Raw genomic sequence first — 19088 nt, forward strand, 5'->3', positions numbered from 1 at the left:
ACGCCCGAGTATGAGCGGGCAAACGATATATATATATATAAAAAAGCCTCTAATCTTACCATGATTTGCTTTGACGCCTCAGGGTGCGCAGGTATATAAACTTGAAGTTTGTGTTCTGAAATAAAATAGTTGCGAGTGCAGCGAGTGTCGTCTATTCCTGCTTGTCTTCACTGTGTCCGTGTTTGTGCGCTGCTTCACCAGCAAGGTACTATGATCACTCACCAACTAGCCCAACTTTCCACGTTACTGATCAGGAAGAGGACCTTAGTGTTGAAGCAATGAACGGATATCTTATAAGCATCATTAAGGAGTGTGCAATAGAAGTCGGTGGTAACTTTGTTACACAGGATACCGGTAAGCTATTGCAGGAGACGAAAGATCTGATTAAGAAACGCCAATGTAGGAAAGCCTCTAACTCTACAGCTGGAACAGAAGTGGCAGAACTTTCCAAGTTAATCAACAAGCGTAAGATATCTGACATAAGGAAGTATAATATGGATAGAATTGAACATGCTCTCAGGAACGGAGGAAGCCTAAAAGCAGTGAAGAAACTAGGAACAGGCAAGAATCTGATGTATGTGTTAAGAGACAAAGCCAGCAATATCATTACTCATATGGATGAGATAGTTCAAGTGGCTAAGGAGTTCTATAAATCATATCATAAGAAGCCAACAAACACTGACACAAAGGACAACATAGGGAAAATTACTTGTGCTTAATAAACGAAATAGAGCACGAGGTCGCGGGATCGAATCCCGGCCATGGCGGCCGCATTTCGATGGGGGCGAAATGCGAAAACACCCGTGTGCTTAGATTTAGGTGCACGTTAAAGAACCCCAGGTGGTCAAAATTTCCGGAGTCCTCCACTACGGCGTGCCTCATAATCAGAAAGTGGTTTTGGCACGTAAAACCCCAAATATTATTATTAATAAACGAAATAAAGAAACGATAAATTAATGGAAATTAAAGTGGATGAAAAGCAACTTGCCGCAGGTGGGAACCAAACCCACAACCTTCACATTTCGTGTGCGATGCTCTACCAATAGAGCTACCGCGGCGCCGTTTTCCCATCCACTTTCTTGGAAATTTATGGCCTAGTAGAACCCTGAGAGTGTTAGCCAGCGCCATCACTCACAGACCTTGGCGGTGGACGTGGAACGACCTTTTTGTCGCAGGCGTCACGAGAACGTGATCTTTTTGGGTAAAGGCAATAAACCCACATATGCTTTAGAATAAATCAGGAACAGCGCAACACAGAATGAGCGAGTAAACAGGACAGAGCGCTGTCCTCGTGTTTACTCACTCATCCTGTGTTGCGCTGTTCCTGTTTTTATTCTAAAGATGAACCAACCAGCCCCATTGAACACATTGCCACATATGCTACCTGAAGGCAACAAAGTTGCCGGACTCGAGACCGTCGTTATGTAATAAACGAGAAGAAAGGGGGTTAACTGAGGGGCTCGATTTTCATTAGTCATATCACACGAAGCAAACAAACACTGACACCAAGGACAACACTGGCGAAATTACTTGTGCTTAATAAATGAAATGAAATGATAAGTTAATTGAAATTAAAGTGGATGAAAAAACAACTTGCCGCAGGTAGGAACCGAACCCTCAACCTTCGCATTTCGCGTGCGATGCTCTACCAATTGAGCTACCGCGGCGCCGTTTTCCCATCCACTTTCTTGGGTATTTGTGTGTCCTAGTAGAACCCTGGGAGTGTTAGCCAGCGCCACCACTCACAGACCTTGGCGGCGGACGTGGAACATCCTTTCTGCCGCAGGCGTCACGAGAATGTGATCTTTCTGGGTGAAGGCAACTGGTCAATAAACCCACATATGCTACCTGAAGGCATCAATGTTCCGGGATTCAAGACCCTCATTATGTAATAAACGAGAAGAAAGGGGGTTAACCGAGGGGCCCGATTTTTATTAGTCATATCATAAAAAGCCAACAAACACTGACACCAAGGACAACATAAGGGAAATTACTTGTGCTTAATAATGATAAATTAATGGAAATTAAAGTGGACGAATAAACAACTTACCGCAGGTGGGAACCGAACCCACAACCTTCGTATTTCGTGAAGGTTGTGGGTTCGCATTTCGCATGCTCATGACGCCTGTGGCAAAAAGGACGTTCCGCGTCTGCCGCCAAGGTTTGTGAGTAGTGGCGCTGGCTAACACTGGCCGCTACCCGCCGTGGTTGCTCAGTGGCTATGGTGTTGGGCTGCTGACCACGAGGTCGCGGGATCGAATCCCGGCCACGGCGGCCGCATTTCGATGGGGGCGAAATGCGAAAACACCCGTGTACTTAGATTTAGGTGCACGTTAAAGAACCCCAGGCAGTCAAAATTTCCGGAGTCCTCCACTACGGCGTGCCTCATAATCAGAAAGTGGTTTTGGCACGTAAAACCCCATAATTTAATTTTTAACACTGGCCGCTCCAGTAAAATGGCGTTCCAGTAAAACGCTACTGAAAAGATAAAACCTCTTCACCACAGCAAAGAGAGCCCCAGAAACAATGTAGGCATGAAAGCAACACTACAGAACATGTCACATTTATTAAGCATGTCTGCAGTATCAACTCGGAATGCTTGCACAGACCAGCCATATGACGGAAGCAGCGTGGGAGACAAGTCTACAGGGTGGTACACATAGTTTGATACATAAGATCTGCTGACAAGTGTACAAGAAGCACTTGTTTCTGCCCCTCACTTTCAAGAAATATTTGCCATTTTTGCGAAAATATTGGGAAATTGCTAGTTTTCATAGTGCCGCTGCAACTGAAGGCCTTGGGATGGCTAAGCAACAACTCACAGTATGTACATGATGACACCCAGGGACCACATGTCACAGGACTTGTCATACCGTTCAGGACCTAGGACCTCAGGAGCTGAAAGACAGCAAGTGATATGGGCAAGGCTCACTGAAGGTGAATAAAAGATGAGGCAGTTAGTTTCGACTGTCTGCATGCACAAAGCATGCAACACAGATGCTGCAGAGGAAGATGAAAGCACTAAATCACTGGCTACATTTCAGAGCTTACTCCCAATCATTGTTCAAGTCAAAGGCAACAGCAGGCGCACAGCAAGACTCTCTCAAACTGCTTTGAGAAAATTTCTCTTGTTATTTACCACCATATAAAGCAAACAGAAAATGGAGCCAAGAAAAGCCTATAGGACATTATGTTTACTTCAAACTTAATTTAAAATGTGTCAGTGCGGCTTCGATAGGATTGTCACAAAAAGAGCTGAAACACCTACAGTGTGATCTGTGGTTAAAGAACTAGCGTCACAAGATAGGTCCTTCGGTACATGCTACACATGTCACTCTTTTCTTTTCTATGAGCAGAACATTGCAGTGGCAGTGGGAGTCAGATTAGGGCCGGCACACCCTGTTAACATAGTTACAAGCTCGCTCCCACCCAAGCAGGCCACTGTGGTACATTTGGAAATGAGTGTGTGATAAAACCTGAGTTCATCCCCACTTTGGGATGCCACCTTGTGAGCAGCCCATACCCCACCCCCTCTTCCAGGGTTTTGGTGAGGCCACACGGTTCATAAATCAAGCCCAGCCAGAGAATGCCTGTGCTTGAATAACTGGCGAGTAACTGGCAGCAGTGTGGTTTTTATCTCATGACCACTAGTGTTTTGATCTTATTAACAAGGTAGACAAAGAAAGCACTACTGTCAACTGAATCTTATCTTAGGAAGCACCAGGCACTACATTGCTTGCACTCACGCATCAAATCATTGAATCATGAACTCTTGTTGTGTCAAGAAGAGACAATTCATCAGCTTTTAAAAGCATTGCTGTACTTTTATTTGCACTTATCAGTGTTCTTGTACAGCAATTTGCATTTATGAAAAAGCAGAAGCAGTCATGGGAGTTTGACAATGTAATGTGAACTTTTTAGGGCGCACTAGAAAGTTCACATTAATGTAAAACCGTCTGTCACGAAAGTCAGAAAGTCATGAAAGTCAATACTTGATCTACAAGTGGGTTTTTGCGAATCTCATGCAAACCTAATAAAACTCATGTAGGATATCACCAACTAAGTGAACCATAGCACATCACATAGGATATGAACTTCCTTAGAATTTCAGGGCAAACAAGAAAAATGTGGATAGGCAGAGAGGAGACAAGAATGCCGCCCTGCCTGTTCTCATTAACATGGAAACACATCACATGCAACAAGGCCAAGTCTCAATGATGAACTCACACTCAAGCTGAATCATGATCTCATGAATAAATTTGTTGACTTCTGGTTACTACCAATTCAAGGGTGCTGGTACGGTGCATGCTATTCAGAGAACTCACCAACGTAATATGGCGTATAGCACGGTGTTTGTAATGAGTTGAAATTTGTAGTTTCCTTGGCAAAGCCAAAGTCCGTCAGTTTAAGGACTGCACTGTCATCAGGCTTGGAGTACAGCAGGTTCTCAGGCTGCAAGGAGCAACAAATGTACAGGACTCTGCAGACTAAAATGAGGAACTGTAGAATACTAAAAATGAGCATGCGTGCAATTAAAACAAATCTTGCACATTACACGTAAGTCTGTGAAGAGCTTACCTTTAGGTCCCGATGGGCAATGTTCATGCGATGAAGATGAGCGACAGCTTTGCATATGTCTCGAATAATCTCCGCAGCCTCTGATTTAGGAAACAGAAAAGAAGGGCACACCATTTATGATCACTGCAATGTGCTGCGAGATCAATTCAGCTTTGCTCTGTTTGCCTACTGGTAAGCTCAGATCCCAGAGCTGCTCTAGGGTTCTGTCCCTCGTTCAGGGCAAATCTCTTCTCTTCAACTGTAAAGCTGTGCTGACGTTTTCCTGAATGAGTGCAAGTTGGTTGCAGGAGAATTCAGAAGAAGAGGTGGGCCACTAACTATTTATTCTGTGGCACCTATCAAAACTGTTACACTCGAAGAAAAAAATGACAACACACAAAAAAACAGCTCATTCTGCACATGCCAGTAGACAAGCCAGTAGAAACGTGAATTCTTTACATGACAAAGCTGTAGATGGAGAGCCTCCATACATCTCTCCTAATCTTGCTATGGCTTCAGCTTGTGCTATTTCATTTGTCAGCTGATTATGATTATGCCCGCCAACAGGCCATTTGTCCAAGTCAGGGGCACAGCCCCAACTTTTGCTGTGAGAAGAGAGAAAACCGAAAGCTGAGATTTCATTCCTAACATTTGTAACCATAAAACCAGAGTTTAGCTTTTATGTGGTTCTTTCACATGGCGGCAATTCCTGGCGTGGAAACAGCATTCAAGTTAAGAGCAAAGCTTCCAGCAGTGTAGTGCATGATGCCCACTGAACACATTTCATGTTTTTGATGATCAGAAAGCAGTTACTCTTACAATGTTTAAAGTAACACTAACTTACCAGCAAAAAGTGACTAAAAATTTTTCTAAGAGTATAAAAAGGCGAATTTATTGTTACGGTTGCTAAATAATTCCTCAATTAAGCGACAAAGTCACTGGTTAGTACTGCTCGGACACGAGTACACGCAGAGGACAGAGACAACTAGACGGCATGAATCCCAACTGTCAACTGGTTTTATTTTTATTTTCCTTCAGCCCGCCTTGGCGCTGCTCGCCCTTCCCTCTCCTCACCATCGGAGGAGAGGAGAGGGAGAGAGAGAAAGCGGTTTGAAGGGGTACTCGCGGCTCGCTCTTGCCTGCATGTTTTGGCCTGCTCGTGGCCGCCACAATACGAACATTGCCTAGCAGCCCACCATCCCTGCAGTGTCCCAGTAGCCGCAGCTTCGTGGAAATAAGCACGTCCCCTAGAATGTACTAAATATGCTCTCCCGCACCAAAAACACTCTCTTCTTTTACGACTACTGAAGGTCGCGTGGGAATGTGATGACAAATGTTAAACATCATCCCTTAGGAGTCTGCTTATATTTACTGCAGTGAGCTTGATTATCATGCTTGAAACAATGCTCCAGCACGGTTTCTGTATTACTGCTGAACGAGAGCCAAGGGAGCTTTATGTGCAAGATAATTCCACAAAGTACAAATGAAATCATGGACAATATATCATTATATTCTTTAAAAATTACGACAGACCTCTCCTCCCAAGCAATGTCACACAGCACCGGCGATGTCATGGTGTGACCAATGCATGTGCAGTGCCCATGGCTGTCGTGAAAAGCACTATTTCTTGGTGTGGTAGTGCTGTTGTGGTTGTGGTTGTGCGATGAGATGGACAGAAGTGAGCATGAGAATGGGAGGAATGCAGCCGACAGATTCAACAGATCTTCCATGGAATAAAGTGACCACTGCAAACCAGCACTATAGTAGACCTAGAGGTTTTTAATCAGTTGGCAATCTCAGCAAAGTAAAATATCATGTTATTACATTTCATCTGGTTGTTCAACTTGTGGGTACTTGTGACAAGACCCAGTCTTGCACGTCATGTTCTTCGATCTCTCTGAAGATGGCCAGGTCTCGCAGACGGTGGGCACCATCACAGGTCGCAGCCATGAGTGCAGGCGTTCATGACACTCATGGCATTTGTGGCTGGAGCACGAGGGATGTAAAAAGGTTTATTCTCAATGACTCCTGAAAAGTCTCAGTCACAATGATGTGTGATGTATGCACATGTCACCTTCTACAACATGCCGCAGGAACCACAGGGGTGTCATGTACTCTGGAAAAAACACAGGGAAAGAGAACAGAAGGGATACCAAGAAATGAAGCATCCAGAGAGATATGCAGAAAAAGAAGTGGAACACAGGAAGAGGAGAAAGGCATCACTGATGCGGGCCACTGTAGATGCCAGCTGTGCTCTGGCAACAGAAAGGAGCCACCTGAAAGTTGACTGGAGACAGCTCCTGTGTCCTGGCAGCTGTGCCATGCTCCACGGTCAAGCTCTAGTCCCATGCAGCTGTCACCAGCCACTGTCCAGTGCCTTGGAGGCGTGGCAAAATCAATGACGTGGGGCACTACCAACCACGTTCTGTGCTATGTGCAAAGGCAGCATATTGCCACATCTACATGCCACCATATTGACCACATCTTACGCCATGTCAGGCCAACTTCTGAATGGCCAGGACATTAATTGTATAAATGCTTCTATTTGAGTGTGGTGACGGGTGTCTGTCTAGGGTAGAGCTTTAGTTCTTACATTTGTTTTGGCATGCAACTGTTCTTGTCAGTCTGCCACAATAAGGGACAAGGGGTGTGTCTGCTTCATTATAATGCATGCATTACAGAGAGCAAGGAGTTGAAATTTCAGCATATCTAATATTACTCAAGCTCTGTATGCTGGAGTACAGTGGCACATGCCACCACCCAGGTTCAAAGGGTATCGTTTGGGTCTCATACGGTGGTTACGGAAGTACAGGCCAATTCAGTGATCTCATTGGGCCAAGCCACTTCCAAGCACCTTTTGGAACAGCACGATCAACCTTTTGGAGCAGCTACATCTTCACTTTGAAATGCAATATGGATATTGCGCTGACATGGATATAGAAAGGGGGTACAGGACACATGAAGGGCTGCTTATAACTCATTTATTTTCAAAAAGAAATAGACTGAGTGACCTGTTTTTAGGTGATGAGAAGCCAATGAAGATGCCAAGGACAACAATGGAGAAATTACTTGTACTTACTAATTGAATTAAAGAAATTATAAATTATTGGCAATGAAAGTGGATGAAAAAACAACTTGCCGCAGGGGGAACAATGCAACATCTTCACATTACGCATGCAATGATCGCACGCATAATGCTATGACGCATAATGCTTGGTGCGAACAATGGCTGATGTCTATTAATTTTGAAAAAAAAATGTTTTTGTGAGAAGCACACGTAAGAAAGAACCTCTTCAATTTGCATATAATGTTGACAATGTATCTCTATCAGAGGTAAGAGAGTACAAATATTTGGGCCTATGGATAATCAATGAGGTTTCCTAGATGAAGCACATAGTAGATACTGTTGTTGCAAATTATTTGCGTAAACTGCTTTTCTTGAGGCGCTCATTGAAATCATCGACGTCTGGTGTTCGATTACTGGCGTACAATTCCTACATTCGTCCGTTGTCGGAATATGCCGTAATTATTTGGGACCCATTCACTTTAACCAATATTAAAAAACTGGAACGTATACAGCATAAGGTGCTTAGGTTTGTTTTTAATTGATACGGCCTCGCATCTGTTGGTGAGCTCGTAAGACGCCGTGGATTGCCCCCGGTGACTGTGCGCAACCGTATCTGTCAATTAAAGTTCCTCTTTCAACTCGTAAACGGCCATTATAAGGTTAACACTACCAAGTTCTTTACTTACTCATCAAGTTATAACACGAGACGAAGCATGCTTTATCGATAACCCCCGTCAACGCATGGAATAACTGTTTCAAATATTCTTTTTTTCCTAGGACAATAACAGACTGGAATAATCTTAATTCTGATATTGTTACCCAGAATTCCTTATCAATACTTGAAGAATGCTTGCAAATGTTATGAAATCGTGCGTTATCTGCTTGTGTGTTTTTCTCTTGCATGTTATGTATTCTTCACCAATGTCTGAAATTGCCTGTATATGTGGTGAATTTTGTATGTGTTTACATGCTTGTATACCCACCCTCCTATGATCTGATTTCAGATTGCAGTATCTATAAATAAATAAGACGTGGGATCATTCCCACGAGGGGAGCGAGCTTGCCGTAATGCGATCAAGTGCGCACGAGGGGGCGGAGAGTTGGCGTACGTCATGACCATGGCTGCACATGGCTGTGAGCACGGCTGAGCGCATATGCAGCTGCGCACTCTTTTTTAAAGGTAATCTGCCATGTATGCAAAGAGTGGGCGTGCCAAAATGGCAGCGCACCATACAAGCAGTCTTCCAGTGTGTTTAGTATTGGAGGTTGCGTAATCTCGAATTTTGGTGGCCCATTAGAGCGAGAGGCAGATGAAGCATTCGCATACCCGTTGCCGGCGCTTTTCCTGATGGCATCGCTTCAGTACGGGAGATGCTATCGGCAACAGGGGCGGAGTGCACACAAAGGCATGGCTTGCTTCGCTTAATTCATACTGCGCATGTAAAGTTATCGTCGACGTACGCGGCACTAAACCATGTCATTTATCGCCGACTTCCAAATTTATGAAAATGAATTGTTTTCTCATTCAGACTTGCTTTTTTTCCATTGCCCAATCATTTAGAAAATTCTGCAGCCTTTTTCCATGTAACAAATATCGATCGGCGACTGTACTTATTTGCATAAGAGGCCGAATTTCAATACAAAAAATTTCGATATAACGAAGCAAGTTGCAGATTTTTCCTACCTATCTCAAGGTTTAAATGTACATACAAGCTTTTGCGCGTTAAAGATACATGTTCCTTTCTGTCTGTCAGACATGCAACTAACGCACACTCACTTAGAAATTGTAACACAAATAGTATTTTGAGGGCTGCATGATAAACATTTATATCTTTATTGACATTAAAGATTTAGCCACCTTTCTGAGAAATGCGAACTTCTGCTGGTGTCCCTTACAATTCTTCGTTTTAAGTCTAAATGGCTAACAAGTGAAGGGAGGCCAGCAAGAGCTCTTCTAGATGTTGACCAACGATCTGCACTGCTACGAGTCCGCACTGTGAGAAGGGCCTTGCAAGACATGAAATGGGGCAAAGCGGTACAAGAAGGTGGGATAACAGTCGATTTTATAAAGGATGGAAGAGACACAATGCTTAAAAAACTGGCGACCCTTTATATGAACTGTCTATCGACATCAATGGTCAAAAATAACAGAAAGAGGCCCACATTACACTAATCCACAAAAAGGGAGACGTTATTGAATTAAAAAAATTACAGGCGCATTAGCTTACTCCCAGTACTATATAAATTATTCACCAAGCTAACTTCTAATAGAATAAGGGGCAACACTGGACTTCAGTCCACTAAGGGAACGAGATGGCTTCACAAGAAGAGATACTCTACAATGGAACACATTCACGTCATCAATCAGGAAATTGAGAAATCTGCAGAGTACGATCAGCCTCTGTATATCGCTTACATAGATTTCGAAAAGGCATTTGATTCAGTAGAGATACCAGCAGTCAAAGATGCGATGGAATGAAGAATGTTTGGTGCAACATTAAGGAGACAGAAAGAGAGCGGTGTGGATCAGAGCAGATGGTGATAGGCGAGATCCTGATTTATTTATTTATTTATTTGAACATACTGGTAGCCTCACATTTGAAGCTGCTGCAGGAAAGGGGCAGGATTTATATTCAAGAGAACGCAGTTCAAGTAGACATGGACATAGATAAGTTTAGGTTAGCAAGGCAGTAAATATGCACTTTATATTCATTATACAAATGCTATAAAAGGAGGGATGGGGAAGTAGTAAACGCCATTTTGGAATGTGTAGCACACAAAAGAAGAACAAAGAAAGAAAGTGTAAATATATTGGATGTTCACTGCGCAAGAGACAAGACTCGGCAGGTACTGGGCGAGTCATGAGCTGGTTACGCCAACTGAAGGGAAAGGCCTCTCCCATACTTCTCCAACTACTCCAGTCATGTAATAATTGTGGCCACGTTTTCCCAGCAAACTCCTTAATCTTACCCGCCTACCTAACTTTCTCCCGCCCCCTGCTAAGCTTCTCTTCCCTTGGAATCCAGTCCGTAACCCTTAATGACCATTGGTATCTTCTCTCCTCATTACATGCCCTGCCCATGCCCATTTATTTTTCTTGATTTCAACTAAGATGTCATTAACTCGCGTTTGTTCCCTCACCCAATCTGATCTTTTCTTATCCCTTAACGTTACACCCATCATTCTTCTTTCCATAGCTCATTGCGTCGTCCTCACTTTAAGTAGAACCCTTTTCGTAAGCCTCCAGGTTCCTGCCCCGTAGGTGAGTACTGGCAAGAAACAGCTATTATACACTTTTCTCTTCTGGGATAATGGCAACCTGCTGTTCATCATCTGAGAATGTCTGCTAAAGGCAGCCCAGCCCATTCTTATTCTTCTGATTATTTCCGTCTCATGATCTGGATCCGCCGTCACTACCTGCCATAAGTATATGTATTCCCTTAACACTTCCAGTGCCTCGCTACCTATTGTAAATTGCTGTTCTCATCCGAGACTGTTAAACATTACTTTAGTTTTCTGCAAATTAATTTTTAGACCCACCCTTCCGCTTTGTCTCTCCAGCTCGGTGAGCATGCATTGCAATCAGTTGCCTGATTTACTAAGCAAGGCAATATCACCAGCGAATCGCAAGTTACTAAGGTATTCTCCATTAACTCCTATCCCCAATTGCTCCCAATCCAGGTCTCTGAATACCTCCTGTCAACACGCTGTGAATAGCATTGAAGATATCATATCTGCCTGCCTGACACCTTTCTTTATTGGGATTTTGTTGCTTTCTTTATGAAGGACTACGGTGGCTGTGGAGCCACTATAGATATCTTTCACTATTTTTAGATATAGCTCGTCTACACCCTGATTTCGTAATGCCGCAATGACTTCTGAGGTTTCGACTGAATCAAATGCTTTCTCTTAATCAATGAAAGCTATATATAAGGGTTGGTTAAATTCTGCACATTTCTCTATCATCTGATTGATACAGCAGTGTGAATATGGTCTATTGTTGAGTAGCCTTTACGGAATCCTGCCTAGTCCTTTGGTTGATGGAAGTCTAAGGTGTTCCTGATTCTATTTGCGATTACCTTAGTACATAGTTTGTAGGCAACTGACAGTAAGCTGATCGGTCTACAATTTTTCAAGTTTTTGGCATCCCCTTTCTTATGGATTAGGATTAGGTTAGCATTCTTCGAAGATTCCGGTATGCTCGAGGTCATGAGGCATACACAGGGTGGCCAGTTTTTCTAGAACAATCTGTCCACCATCCTTCAACAAATCTGCTGTTACGTGATCCTCCCCAGCTGCCTTCCCCCTTTGCATAGCTCCCAAGGCTTTCTTTACTTCTTCTGGCGCTGCTTGTGGGATTTCAAATTCCTCTAGACTACTCTCTCTTCCATTTTCGTTGTGGGTGCCATGGTACTGTACTAATCTCTATAGAACTCCTCAGCCACTTGAACTATCTCACCCATGTTAGTAATGATATTGCCAGCTTTGTCTCTTAAAGCATACATCTGATTCTTGCCTATTCCTAGTTTCTTCTTCACTGCTATTAGGCTTGCTCCGTTCATGAGAGCATGTTCAGTTCTATCCATATTAAACTCCCTTATGTCAGCTGTCTTACGCTTGCTAATTAAGCTGGAAAGTTCTGCCAGTTCTATTCTAGCTGTAGGGTTAGAGGCTTTCATACATTGGTGTTTCTCGATCGGATCTTTCGTCTCCTGTGATAGCTAACTGGTATCCTGTCGAACGGATTTACCATTGACTTCTATTCCACACTCCTTAATGACACCCATAAGATTGTCGCTCATTGCTCCAACAGTAAGGTCCTCTTCCCGAGTTAAAGCTGAATACATGTGGCGTAGAGGTAGAACATCCGCCTCACGTGCAAGAGGACTGTGGTTCGAATCCCGCTGCCGCGCTATTTTCCACCGAATTAAAAAATATATATATAATCCGTGTGTTGATAAAATTGCACAAACAGGCCTGGAAGTGCGGCCTGATCCCGGTGACCAGAACCAGTAATGCACTCCCTCACCAGAGCAGGATTGCCCACCCTGGTGCAGTACTTGGCCACAACTTCCTATATGACTACAGCAATCAAACCCCGGCCCTCAGTCCCCAGCAGCTGCAAAGCTACTGACCCCGGCGGCGGTCAGACCTGTGACGCAGCAGAGGTTGCTAAGAATCCCTGGATCCGGACAGAACGCCATTGGAATCTGAACCTGGCAAGATTTAACGCTAGAATGTTATGTAGTGAGGCGAGTCTAGCAGTGTTAGTGGAGGAATTAGAGGGCAGTAAATGGGATATAATAGGGCTCAGTGAAGTTAGGAGGACAAATGAAGCATATACAGTGCTAAAAAGCGGGCATGTCCTGTGCTAAAAGGGCTTAGCGGAGAGACGAGAACTAAGAGTCGGATTCCTGATTAATAAGAATATAGCTGGTAACATACAGGAATTCTATAGCATTAACGAGAGGGTGACAGGTCTTGTTGTGAACCTAATAAGAGGTAAAAATTCAAGGTCGTGCAGGTGTACGCCCCTACCTCCAGTCATGATGACGAAAAAAGTGAAAGATTCTCTGAATACGTCAAATCGGCAATGGGTAAAGTCAAAACAAAATACACTGTACTGATGGGCGACTTCAATGCCAGGATAGGCTATAAGCAGGCTGGAGTTATTAGTAGAGTTTGCAGAGCAGAATAATATGCGGATAATGAATACCTTCTTCCGCAAGCGGGAAAGCCGAAAGTGGACGTGAAGGAGCCCGAATGGTGAGACTAGACATGAAATAGACTTTATACTCTCCGATAACCCTGGCATCATAAAAGATGTGGACGTGCTCGGCAAGGTACGCTGCAGTGACCATAGGATGGTAAGAACTCGAATTAGCCTAGACTTGAGGAGGGAATGGAAGAAACTGGTACATAAGAAGCCAAGCAATGAGTTAGCGGTAAGAGAGAAAATAGAGGAATTCCGGATAAAGCTAGAGAACAGGTGTTTGGCTTTAACTCAGGAAGAAGACCTTATTGTTGGAGATATGAACGACAGTCTTATGGGCATCATTAAGGAGTGTGCAATAGAAGTCGATGGTAACTTCGTTAGACAGGATGCCAGTAAGCTAACGCAGGAGACAAAAGGCCTGATCAATAAACGCCAATGTTTGAAAGCCTCCAACTCTACAGTTAGAATCATCATCATCATCATCATCAGCCTAGTTACGTCCACTGCAGGGCAAAGGCCTCTCCCATACTTCTCCAACTACCCCAGTCATGTACTAATTGCGGCCATGTTGTCCCTGCAAACGTCTTAATGTCATACGCCCACCTAACTTTCTGCCGCCCCCTGCTACGCTTCCCTTCCCTTGGAATCCAGTCCGTAACCCTTAGTGACCATCGGTTATCTTCCCTCCTCATTAGATGTCCAGCCCATGCCCATTTCTTTTTCTTGATTTCAACTAAGATGTTGTTTACCCACGTTTGTTGCCTCACCCAATCTGCTCTTTTCTTATCCCTTAACGTTACACCGATCATTCTTCTTTCCATAACTCGTTGCGTCGTCCTCAATTTCAGCAGAAACCTTTTCCTAAGCCTCCAGGTTTGCGCCCCATATGTGAGTACTGGTAACACACAGCTGTTATACACTTTCCTTTTGAGGGATAGTGGCAACCTGCTGTTCATGATTTGAGAATGCCTGCCAAACGCACCCCAGCCGATTCTTACTCTTCTTGTTATTTCAGTCTCATGATCCGGATCCGTGGTCACTACCTGTCCTAAGTAGATGTATTCCCTTACTACTTCCACTGCTTCGCTACCTATCGTAAACTGCTGTTCTCTTCCGAGACTGTTAAACATTACTTTAGTTTTCTGCAGATAAATTTTCAGACCCACCCTTCTGCTTTGCCTCTCCAGGTCAGTGAGCATGCATTGCGATTGGTCTCCTGAGTTACTAAGCAAGGCAATATCATCAGCGAATCGCAAGTTGCTAAAGTATTCTCCATCAACTTTTATCCCCAATTCTTCCCACTCCAGGCCTCTGAATACCTCCTGTAAACATGCTGTGAATAGCATTGGAGAGATCGTAACTCCCTGTCTGACACCATTCTTTATAGGGATTTTGTTGCTTTCTTTGTGGAGGACTACGGTGGCTGTGGAGCCGCTATAGATATCTTCCAGTATTTCTACATATGGCTCATTTACACCCTGATTCCGTAATGCCTCCATGACTGCTGAGGTTTCGACTGAATCAAACGCTATCTCGTAATCAATGAAAGCTATATATAAGGGTTGGTTATATTCTGCACATTTCTCTATCGCTTGATTTATAGTGTGAATGTGGTCTATTGTTGAGTAGCCTTTACGGAATTCTGCCTGGTCCTTTGGTTGACAGAAGTCGAAGGTGTTCCTGATTCTATTTGCGATGACCTTAGTAAATACTTTGTAGGCAACGGACAGTAAGCTGATCGGTCTATAATTTTTCAAGTCTTTGGCGTCACCTTTCTTATGAATTAGGATTATGTTAGCGTTCTTCCAAGATTCCGGTAGGCTCGAGGTTATGAGGCATTGCGTATACAGGGTGGCCAGTTTCTCTAGAACAATCTGACCACCATCCTTCAACAAATCTGCTGTTACGTGATCCTCCCCAGCTGCCTTCCCCCTTTGCATAGCTCCTAAGGCTTTCTTTACTTCTTCTGGCGTTACCTGTGGGATTTCGAATTCCTCTAGGCTATTCTCTCTTCCACTATCGTCGTGGGTGCCACTGGTACTGTAAAAATCTCTATAGAACTCCTCAGTCACTTGAACTATCTCAACCATATTAGTAACGATATTGCCGGCTTTGTCTCTTAACGCACACATCTGATTCTTGCCTATCCCTAGTTTCTTCTTCACTGTTTTTAGGCTTCCTCCGTTCCTGAGAGCATGTTCAATTCTATGCATATTATAGTTCCTGATGTCAGCTGTCTTACGCTTGTTGATTAACTTAGAAAGTTCTGCCAGTTCTATTCTAGCTGTAGGGTTAGAGGCTTTCATACATTGGCGTTTCTTGATCAGATCTTTCGTCTCCTGCGATAGCTTACTGGCTTCCTGTCTGACGGCAATACCACCGACTTCTATTGCGCACTCCTTAATGATGATGTTAGAATAGAATAGGAATAGAATAGAATAGTTAGAATAGAACTGGCGGAACTTTCGAAGTTAATCAACAAGCATAAGACAGCTGACATAAGGAAGTATAATATGGATAGAATTCAACATGCTCTCAGGAACGGAGGAAGCCTAAAAGCAGTGTAGAATAAACTAGGAATAGGCAAGAATCAGATGTATACGTTATAAGATAAAGCCGGCAATATCATTGCTAATATGGATGAGATAGTTCAGGTAGCTGAGGAGTTCTATAGAGATTTATACAGTATCAGTGACACCCATGACGATAATGGAAGAGAGAATAGTCTAGAGGAATTTGAAATCCCACAAGTAATGCCAGAAGAAGTAAAGAAAGCCTTGGGAGCTATGGAAAGGGGGAAGGCAACTGGGGAGGATCAGGTAACAGCAGATTTGTTGAAGAATGATGGGCAGATTGTTCTAGAAAAACTGGCGACCCTCTATACGCAATTCCTTATGACTTCGAGCGTACCGGAATCTCGGAAGAACGCTAGCATAACCCTAATCCATAAGAAAGGAGACGCCAAGGACTTGAAAAATTATAGACCGATCAGCTTACTGTCTGTTGCCTACAAAGTATTTACTAAGGTAATCGCAAATAGAATCAGGAACACCTTAGACTTCTATCAACCAACAAACCAGGCAGGATTCCGTAAAAGCTACTCAACAATAGACCATACTCATACTATCAATCAGCTCATAGAGAAAGGTGCGCGGAATATAACCAACCTTTACATATAGCTTTCATTGATTACGACAAAGCGTTTGATTCAGTCGAAACCTCAGCAGTCGTGGAGGCATTACGGAATCAGGGTGTAGACGAGCCCTGTGTAAATATACTGAAAGATATCCATAGTGGCTCCACAGCCACCATAGTCCACCATAAAGAAAGGAACAAAATCCCAATAAAGAAAGGCGTCAGGCAGGGAGATACGATCTCTCCAATGCTATTCACAGCGTGTCTACAGGAGGTATTCAAAGACCTGGATTGGGAAGAATTGGGGATAAAAGTTAATGGAGAATACTTTAGTAACTGGCGATTCACTGATGATATTGCCTTGATTAGCAACTCAGAGGACCAATTGCAATGCATGCTCACTGACCTGGAGAGGCAAAGCAGAAGGGTAGGTCTAAAAATTAATTTGCAGAAAACTAAAGTAATGTTTAACAGTCTCGGAAGAGAACAGCAGTTTAGGATAGGTAGCGAGGTACTGGAAGTGGGAAAGGAATACATCTACTTAGGACAGGTAGTGACCACGGACCCAGATCATGAAACTGAAATAATCAAAAGAATAAGAATGGGCTGGGGTGCGTTTGGCAGGCATTCTGAGATCATGAACAGCAGGTTGCCATTATCCCTCAAGAAAAAAGTGTATAACAGCTGCGTCTTACCAGTACTCACTTACGGGTAGATACCTGGAGGCTTACTAAGAGGGTTCTACTTAAATTGAGGACGACGCAACGAGCTAAGGGAAGAAGAATGATAGGTGTAACGTCAAGAGATAAGAAAAGAGCAGATTGGATGAGGGAACAAATGCGAGTTAATGACATCCTAGTTGAAATCTAGAAAAAGAAATGGGCAAGGGCAGGAAATCTATTGAGGAGGGAAAATAACCGATGGTCATTAAGGATTACGAACTAGATTCCAAGGGAAGGCAAGCATAGCAGGGGACGGCAGAAAGTTAGGTGGGCAGATGAGATTAAGAAGTTTGCAGGGACAACATGGCCACAATTAGTACACGACCGGGGTAGTTGGAGAAGTATGGGACAGGCCTTTGCCCTGGAGTGGGCGTAAGCAGGCTGATGATGATGACCTGTTCTCTAACTTTATCCGGAATTCCTTTATTTTCCCTCTTACCACTAACTCATTGATTGGCTTCTTACGTACCAGTTTCTTCCATTCCCTCCTCAAGTCTAGGCTAATTCGAGTTCTTACCATCCTATGGTCACTGCAGCGTACCTTGCCGAGCACGTCCACATCTTGTATGATGCCAGGGTTATCGCAGAGTATAAAGTCTATTTAATTTCTAGTCTCACCATTCGGGCTCCTCCACGTCCACTTTCGGCCTTCCCGCTTGCTGAAGAAGGTATTCATTATCCGCATATTATTCTGTTCTGCAAACTCTACTAATAACTCTCCCCTGCTATTTCTAGAGCCTATGCCATATTCCCCCACTGACTTGTCTCCAGCCTGCTTATGGCCTACCCTGGCATTGAAGTCGCCCATCAGTATAGTGTATTTTGTTTTGAATTTACCCATTGCTGATTCCACATCTTCATAGAAGCTTTTGACTTTCTGGTCATCATGACTGGATGTAGGGGCGTAGACCCGTACGAGCTTCAATTTGTACCTCTTATTAAGTTTCACAACAAGACCTGCCACCCTCTCGTTAATGCTATAGAATTCCTCTACGTTACCAGCTATATCCTTCTTAGTCAGGAATCCGACTCCTAGTTCTCGTTTCTCCACTAAGCCCCAGTGGCACAGGACGTGCCAGCTTTTTAGCACTGTATATGCTTCGTTTGTTCTCGTAATGTCACTGAGCCATATTATATTGTCATGTAGTCGTGACGTCAAAGAACAAAGTAGCAGTACTGTGAAAGACAAAACTAGTTTTATTGGGCAAACCTGTGCCCACGAAACAGGCTACACATAAAGCACAACGATAGCGGCGAACACAGTCGGCGATCGTCGTAAATCTGCTCAGCGGGTCAAGCGCGTCAGCTTTTATACAGCAGTCATCGAATGTTCCAGATTAATCGTTGGGACCCGCATGCCTTCTACAAAGTTCTACACCATTCGTGTCAAGCGATGAAATCAGATAACACAAGGTTCGGCGACAACAGACAGCGGATAGAAGCATCGATAACTTTCCAGAAACTTCTTTTACATGCAGGCGCGTCCTGCGCTGCACGATAACATTTGTTAGGCGGCCAAACGTGGTTGCCCGATAAAGATAAGTATACGTGTCATTACCCCCCTCTTAAAAAGCATCGACCCGATGCTGCAAACAAACGAAAGTAATAAATAAGCACTCGTAGCAAAGAAAACAACAAAATAAGGGAAGTTCGTTAGCGTCCGTAAAACGGTTTAAGACGCACCACGTGGACCACTTCAGTTCGTGCGCGGCGCCGCTGCGAATGCGAAATGCCGTCTGGCACGACCTCATAGTCCAGTGCGCCAATACGTCGGATGACCTTGTAGGGTGCGAAATAACGTGGCAGTAGTTTCTCACTCAGTCCTCGTCGGCGTATCGGGGTCCATACCCAAACACGGTCGCCGGGCTGGTACTCGACGAAGCGTCGTCGG

General features: G+C 43.9%; 1 protein-coding gene across 2 annotated transcripts in view; it reads right to left on the minus strand.

Moving 5' to 3' along the window:
• MAPk-Ak2 (MAP kinase-activated protein kinase 2) overlaps positions 1-19088 on the minus strand; it is a 472971-nt gene that overhangs the window by 276744 nt on the left and 177139 nt on the right. For both annotated transcript variants that reach the window (XM_065450685.2, XM_065450686.2), the window contains exons 4-6: positions 4579-4658; positions 4326-4452; positions 2823-2898 (exon numbers count right to left, since the gene is read on the minus strand). In XM_065450685.2, the coding sequence (XP_065306757.1) occupies positions 2823-2898; positions 4326-4452; positions 4579-4658 (283 nt within the window). The remainder of the gene's footprint in view (positions 1-2822; positions 2899-4325; positions 4453-4578; positions 4659-19088) is intronic.

The sequence above is a fragment of the Dermacentor albipictus genome, chromosome 5 (assembly GCF_038994185.2).
Source record: "Dermacentor albipictus isolate Rhodes 1998 colony chromosome 5, USDA_Dalb.pri_finalv2, whole genome shotgun sequence".
NCBI lineage: Eukaryota > Metazoa > Arthropoda > Arachnida > Ixodida > Ixodidae > Dermacentor > Dermacentor albipictus.